General features: G+C 40.8%; 2 protein-coding genes across 6 annotated transcripts in view; one reads left to right on the top strand and one right to left on the bottom strand.

Moving 5' to 3' along the window:
- Positions 1-1,027: 1,027 nt before the first annotated feature.
- LOC106811080 (thyroid transcription factor 1-associated protein 26-like) lies at positions 1,028-4,216 on the bottom strand. Of its 5 annotated transcripts, none has more exons than XM_014814611.1 (5): positions 4,146-4,216; positions 3,512-3,658; positions 2,968-3,106; positions 2,135-2,222; positions 1,028-1,768 (listed from the first exon to the last, which is right to left on the bottom strand). In XM_014814611.1, exons 2-5 carry the CDS (start codon positions 3,615-3,617, stop codon positions 1,595-1,597), a joined length of 507 nt encoding a protein of 168 aa, XP_014670097.1. In that variant the 5' UTR covers positions 3,618-3,658; positions 4,146-4,216; the 3' UTR covers positions 1,028-1,594. The 5 variants fall into 5 exon arrangements, with proteins under 5 accessions (XP_014670097.1, XP_014670096.1, XP_014670094.1 ...); XM_014814610.1 differs by having other exon boundaries at positions 4,112-4,193; XM_014814608.1 differs by having other exon boundaries at positions 3,973-4,185.
- A 29-nt stretch (positions 4,217-4,245) lies between these two features.
- Positions 4,246-7,669, top strand: part of LOC106811072 (E3 ubiquitin-protein ligase TRIM33-like) — a gene marked incomplete at its 3' end in the record, with an annotated part of 24,823 nt that continues 21,399 nt past the window's right edge. The window contains 1 exon segment of the mRNA XM_014814598.1: positions 4,246-4,513. Within this exon segment, the coding sequence (XP_014670084.1) occupies positions 4,336-4,513 (178 nt within the window).

The following is a 7,669-nucleotide window of genomic DNA, read 5'->3' as shown; positions in this document are numbered from 1 at the left end:
AGAGCGCGAGATAGAGAGAGAGAGAGACAGAGAGAGATAGAGGGAGGGAGAGAGAGAGCCCCTGCGACGGCGCGGGTGCCGAAGAAACGTGCTCAACGACACGTCTGCTGCCATGACGTCACCTTGGGATGGCTAGGGATCACCTAGTCATCACCTAGTCAGCTATATTCTCTATTCTATTATTCCACAATGCAGCAGGCAGCGCGCGCGCGCGCACACACACACACACACACACACATACATACACGGGCTCACGGGGAGTGTTGTAGGTGCTAGCTAGGGGCGTGGCCACGCCGACGCAGCGATCCTTCCAGAAGTATTTCTGTCGTCAACATGTTTATGATGGCCGTACAGTAAGTAGTACATGCGTCGTCAGTCGCGGCTCACGAGAGTAGGGTTAGAGTGGGAGGGGTGGGGCGGGCGCACGTAAATGTAAGCTAAATGGGGCTTTAATAAAGCTTTAGTTTCAAATATCACACGCTCCACTTTACAATCGCGTTTTTTTTCTATCCCCACAGAATGCAACAACGCGTGTACATGTTCATGTGCGTGCGTGTGCGTGTGAGTATATGTGTGCGTGCGTACTTATATGTGCCAGACATGTTAAACTAGGTTACCATGACAGCCAGCAGCTCGTGGTTGTCAACAAGTCCAGCACCTACGATTGAAAATACTACGCTGTAAACAACAAGAGCTGATATGACCACAGTAAACCTCGAGACCTAGCCTTTAGAAATGCTACTTATTATTTCAGCTTAAGAGCGTCAACAACCGATAGGTCTTGCGCATGGCAGGAGCAGCGGCTGCTGGAAACAGTGCATGAACTTCTAGCATGGTCGTACATGGCCTTCATGTCATGCGTTCAAGTTCACTAATTTACGATTTTCGGTAGACTATTTATTTCTTGCTAGGCGCTTCATTGTACTTGCCCCATTGCTCAGGGTCATACTGGTTTTGTGTAAACAACAAGCTTTAGTATTGGGGGCATATACACCAAAATCAAAGAGTATAGTAAAGACACAGAAAGTAGTTAAAAATCAACAAAACATTTTGTCTTTATATTTTTTAAACGATTAATGATTAATCTCGTTACATTGCAAGTAATGCCCAGATTTTAGTATAGAGATTACAGTTTATTGTAACCACAATAAACATGAACCAGAATGAAGTGAGCTTCTACGAATCAGCATCAATAAGAGCAGCAACACATAAATAGCCATCATATTAATCTTAGATCGATGTTTTATGTATGGCAGGTGGACAATATTTGACGTTTCCGGAAAGTGTAAATCCACTGCCGGACTGGTAACAGCAGTAGGGTTACGTAACATTGACGCCACCACCCGCTTGATAACGCTCTATACGCATGAATTTTACACTTACACCGTGCTGCCATCTACCAACAGCAAAAGTTGTGAAGTAGCTACCACATTCCCACGGAAACCTATTACAGCCTTGCGAACTCACTACATTCAAGACCACGAAACCACTTGCCCAGGCATGTGCACAAGTTCGTAACCTGAGTAAAGTACTCGCAGCACGTGTATTGATGAAATGTTATTTATATACCGATAAAATGCCTTTCTGGCCAAAGCTATGACAGCTCAGAGGACGGACTCTGCAGCTTCTGCAATATGTGCTCGACTTGTGCGGACAGGACGGGCTGCCCTCTCTTTGTCTTCTTTCCTAGATGCTTCTGTCTTTCTATCTTTTTGGTTTTATAGTGCTTCAATGCTTCTTCTTTTTCTTTCTTCTGTCTGGCTGCATCCTATTGGGTGAAACAACAGATTCCACAGATCGTGAATGTGTTTCGGAAAATCGATTACATACAATGCTAGGATAATGGTTGAGGTAGATTCTGAGCTCAGGTTTGTTGAATTAAAGTTAACATAATAAAGCACAGGTAGATTAGTGCTAGTATAATGTTGGATTTTCAATAATTAAGCAATGCACACTCCTATATTTTTACTCACTCCTGATACTATGCATACATACATATTCATTCCAGTATACAGTTATACAGACATGTTAATGATTATAGTAACAATGAAACAATGAAATGATGGTGAGAATTCCTCACACCTAGAATGAAACAGAATAAAAATCTTAAGGAACCTCATACATCAGTGATTACCTCCTTTTTTTGCCTTTGCTCTTCAATCTTGTTCTCATACTCTACCATCGCTTTCTTGAAGGTCCCAAGTCTTTTCTCTTTCTTACTTCTGCCAAACCAAAATAGATTACATAGTGATACGTAAACTTCACATAACAATTTTACATAAGGATCACACAAGACCTTGAGGACTTAGATAAAAAAACAGAACTGAAATTTCCTCATATCATCATGCTAAGGAGCAATTACACAGCTGCACAATAACAATCCATTATAGTTTCAACACTCCAGGTTTCTATGTCTGAAATCTTCTCTTGCAACAACAAATGTTTAAGGTGCAACGGTGTTCAAGGTGAATAGTCACTATTAAAATGCTCTAGCCATAAGTGAAGAGCTTCACTCATGGTTCTCTGAAGAAGTGATGAGAATATACATGCTGTTCCACATTGGAAATATGAGATCATTGGAGCAAAAACTAGTTCCCGGATTCTTATATCAAGAAAATAAATACCATTATCTATTTAGGGGTAGTGGCAAAATAACGCCTCTACTTGTTGCCAATTTAGCGATAACAAATGCTAATTAGTAAGCGAGCGATGTGGAATTAGTAATTTGCATGATTTGCATAAGTTTTATTCATGACTGCACATGCCTGCCGTGATGAGATTGCCAATTGTATATCATGTATCACACATACCTTTTATAGGCACAGGGCAGTTATCCACACAGTGAGATGAATTCAAGGGCATTTCAACATTTATGTTACCCTTGACCAATAATGTAAAATAATTACATAATTATGATGCATGATTCACTATTAGTAGAAAGTTACTGAAATGTTAGTAATTAGTTACGTGTGGACTTCCTCCTGGGCAAGTTTTTCCATATCCTGCTTGGTGGCTCCTAATCGTAGTTCTGCTTGTTTCTGTTTTCGCAGCATCTTATGATATTGATTCATTACAGATTTTGTTTTCTTATCCTGTAGACTGTGCACTAGAAATTGGAAAACAATATTTCACATTGAAAGCTCTATAATGTTAGTAACAACTAACAATGATTAAAACCCTATATCCGTGCTGCTAGGTATTGTTGGATTTTATTCGAGTATAACACATTTAACAATCCGTATATCCGACTTAAACAACTACTGAACTAGTGAACTGTTCAACTACAGCGTGCAGCAGTGTGTACTGTAGCCCAATCACTGACCAGGCTGCGAGACTAAGATAAGAACGTAAATTATTATTATATTGTTACTAAATAGTTCACGACCAACGTATCAATATATGATCGTTTCTTGAAGCTAACCATAAACATGTTGACAATTATAATATATATACATGTTGATCATGATGATCATGTTGGCGGCTATGCATTCGCTGTACTAAATCAATTTACCTTGGCCAGGTTGGTTATATTTATTATGCATCTTCCTTACTCGGCCTTTTCCATAGTTAGTCGCCGAAGACAGATGGAATTGTGAATCTGACATATTACGATTCATGGCGAGTCACTGAGTGAGTATTTCACACACAAACGATAGGCCTACACCAGAGAATATAAATCACATCAGTTGATTTATATGCTCTGCCTACACCCTCAGCCTACACCAAGACCTATATAAACCTGTGTTGGTCTGTGGTAATACACACCAACGGTGTGATTACGTCACCGTAAATAGTAAAACATAAAAAAAATATTTCCACTTTTTCACAAAATATAACTAAGTAATTCTGTTCACTTTAATTTGCACGCACGCACGCTGTTTACTGTTCAATTTAAGTATTGCCTATTCTAGACTATTGGCCCAATGGCAACAATACTCAATGCTAATAGTAATAGTCAATTATCAATACTGCAATACTGACAATAGTCTGACTCTAGCATCCTGCCATCCGTTGTGATGGCTGATGCGATTACTGCAAACCAATGTTTTTACTTCGTTCGTGAAAGAAGGGAACTAGAAAATCGACTAAACGCTGTCATAGCCGCACAAACTTCTCATATTAGTCTATGATGGAATATTAATAACAGTAATATGGATAACGGGGTGATGATGCTGTCATGCTGGCTACGTGTGTATTTACGACGAAACAAGAGAACATGGGCGGATGCGGAAGACCCAACCAAAAACAAAATAAAGATGGCGAAATGAAGTAGCGTTAATTGGTGCATTGTAGAACTGTCATTTTCGTCGCCGTTTTGTTTTTATATACTAAATAATGGCCGAGAACTCGGATGAAGCGACACAAGAAAAGACGGTAGAGAGCACGGGTGAACCATCTGAATCGAACTGTGGTTTGTGCAAGCACTCGTTTCTTGATGCCAGTCGGGAGCCAAAATTGTTACCATGTTTGCACACATTCTGCAAGCCTTGCGTTTTGGTGGAAACTGCGGACAGTAAGTAGACCTACTACTACTAGTACTACTACTACTACTAGTACTAATACTGATACTGATAGTACTATATTTTTGAGCATAGCTAATTGTACGTTTAGATACATAGCAGTTGTATGAAATTAACCTGGTGCGACGTCTGTGCTACCTGATCCTCGACCCGAGGCTCTACGTCCTATTCTCTGAATTACGAGAAGAAACATTGGTTCAAGGATAGAGAACATGGGTCCCAATAAAACCAATGTCATTTACATCAATATAAATATAATATTATATCAATAAGACAATATAATAGGTTAGGTATATAGGTTCAGGGTTCTCCCCAGGATGAAATTCAAACAGGGGAGGGGAGGGCGGAACTAGGGGGTCGTGTTTTTACCGTACCACTAATTAATGCGTAAAAATCGCCACACACCATAGACGGTATTGGGGTTCTTTGTATATATAAGATACGCGAGTCGGTGTACAGTTAGTGTTGGGTGTGGGACAGGTTGACTGATTGTACTTGTGTATTGTCTGCAGTGCATGCGTGGTACTGTAAAAATACACGCGCCGGGTATCCTGGTCGAATTGTACTTCTTGACGATCGATTCCCGCGCTGGAAAACTTTTATTGTGGTGGAATTTAATCGGGGCGGAGGTATTTTAAACGGGGCGCAACGATTGAAACGGGGGAGTTTTCCCAAACGGGGCGCGCGCGCCCCGTTTGCGCAACGTAGGGAGAACCCTGAGGTTATAATACATTTCAAGCAATGCACAAAAACGCCCAATCTAGGCTGGATTTAGCCCGACCAGGCTGTGTGACTAACGTCAATATACACAGCCTGACATCCATCCATTGGATAATCTTGTACCTCTACAAAAACTGCCGAACAATTACATATATCTCAAATAAAATAATCATCTAAGCATTTCTGCCTTCTTTTGTATCAAGTTACAAGTATAACCTTCACCTTATAAATTAGGTTATAGTATTCCAGCGTTGTTATTAAAACTAATACCTCAGTTCGCTGTGCACAGTGTAAATTTCAAGAGCCGAACCTAAATTTCACTTTAACTGCCAACCGCAATGTTTCCACTGCGCATGCGTTTCGATCGGAACGCGGAAAACCCGAAACGACATAACATACCATACCATAGCGTTGCAACTCGCATTGGCGCGAGCATAAATAAGCATCATATACTCGTATATATAAAATATTAAAACATTGAACACCAGGAAACATCAATCTACAACAACTTCAGGGTTCTCCCCAGGATGAAATTTAAACAGGGGGGAGGGGAAGGGAAGGGGGGGGGAAACTAGGGGGCGTGTTTTTTTACCGTACCACTAATTAATGCGTAAAATCGCCACCACACCATAGACGGTATATGGGGTTCTTGTATATATAAGATAGCCGAGTCGGTGTACAGTTCGTGTTGGGTGTGGGACAGGTTGACTGTTTGTACTTGTGTATTGTCTGCAGTGCATGCATGGTACTGTCAAAATACACGCGCCGGGTGTCCTGGTGGAATGATACTTCTTGACGATTGATTCCCGCGCTGGCAAACTTTTATTGTGGTGGAATTTAATCGGGGCGGAGGTAATTTAAACGGGGCGCAACGATTGAAACAGGGGGGAGTTTTCCCAAACGGGGCGCGCGCGCGCCCCGTTTGCGCAACGTAGGGAGAACCCTGAACTTAATAATTATCATTGCGAAGATATGTACTTGCCTTGTGTTTAGGCCTACGCACTGTGAAAATCAGGTCCATTGCCTATTTTAGTCGCACGGAACATGGCGGCTGTGTAATTGTTTTCATCCAATTCATCTCAGAAAATACGGCATAACTCGATAAATAAGTAGCGCCCAGTTACCGCGAGCAAGCCAGAGGTTTATAGATTCGTTTGACCTATTACATGTGACGCTAGCTGTGGCGATGTTTGGATACCGAGCCAACTACAAGTTTTTATTGGCAAGAATTTGAAACGGTTTTCTAAATTCTAACCCTAGCAAAGACCGTTTCTTGGAGCTAGGCTGGATTAAGTGGCCCCATTGTGTATTCACCTCCTTAACCTTTTGGACTGTTTCTTCGACATTGAGCACTGAACAATCGCAACCAACCTCTTTTTCCTCTTTCACCCTCTTCAGATTTTTCTTTGCAGGAAGACAACACCCAACTTCCCATTAAATGTTAATATGATGATAATTATAATTAACAGGGTTTCTCCACAGTTACTTAGTTGATAAATGTCCTTCATGATTGGACTGTATGTCTGGGATGCTGTGTTTCTGGACTTCAGCAAGGGTTTTAACAAGGTCCCCCATGGCCTGATCACAAACTCATTGATATGGCAAATCCATGAAAAATTCTAATTTGAAATGTAGCAGGGATCGAATTTGACGACGGCAACTGACGCATTTGCCGCCGGAACATATTGATTTGCCGTCAGAGGTAGTATGTATCGGTGGCAAGTAAATGCCGTCGTACAAGTACAAACAGTCACCCTATCCCTATCTCTAACCCTAACCCTAACACTAACTCTAAACCGACTCGGCTTTTTAATATACGCGTGTCAGAGTACCAATCTATGGTATATAACCTTTCGTAGTGATGCGCAACAATGCTCGGGCGAATAACGCCACCGAACTATAGTATCCACGTATATATATATATATCGTGGATATTCGTCCGAGCATCGGATACTTATATACACAAAATATACACACAAGTACAAACAGTCACACTATCCCACGGAATAGTAATAATCACCACGGTTCAGTGTGATTTTACTACTAGTATTTTGTATATATACATTGAAAACATGAAGAATATATATATTCTTCATGTTTTCAATGTTTGTCGATTACTAATTGTCACTGTGCAATTTAAATCAGAAACCTGTGTATGCTGCTGAGTCAGTCCCCACTACTGTGCAATTTAAATCATATTTCTATGACAGATAGTCTTCAATTGTTACATTAAATAACCTATACCCTAACAATGTGTCTCACTGCTGCTCTGTGTCTGGACTTTTTGTATTTTATTACATATAAATATTTTAAATTGACAAAAACTTTAATATTAATTGTACCATCTTGGTTTTTAGCTCATCTGACATAGTCAGATGCAGCTTGTAGAATCGCATGATCGTCCGTGCGTCCGTCCGTGCGTCCGTCCG

This window comes from Priapulus caudatus, unplaced genomic scaffold (genome assembly GCF_000485595.1).
Source record: "Priapulus caudatus unplaced genomic scaffold, Priapulus_caudatus-5.0.1 Scaffold502, whole genome shotgun sequence".
Classification (NCBI taxonomy): Eukaryota; Metazoa; Priapulida; class Priapulimorpha; order Priapulimorphida; family Priapulidae; genus Priapulus; species Priapulus caudatus.
Note: the sequence above shows the minus strand (reverse complement) of the source record. Positions and strands in the feature narration are given on the sequence as shown.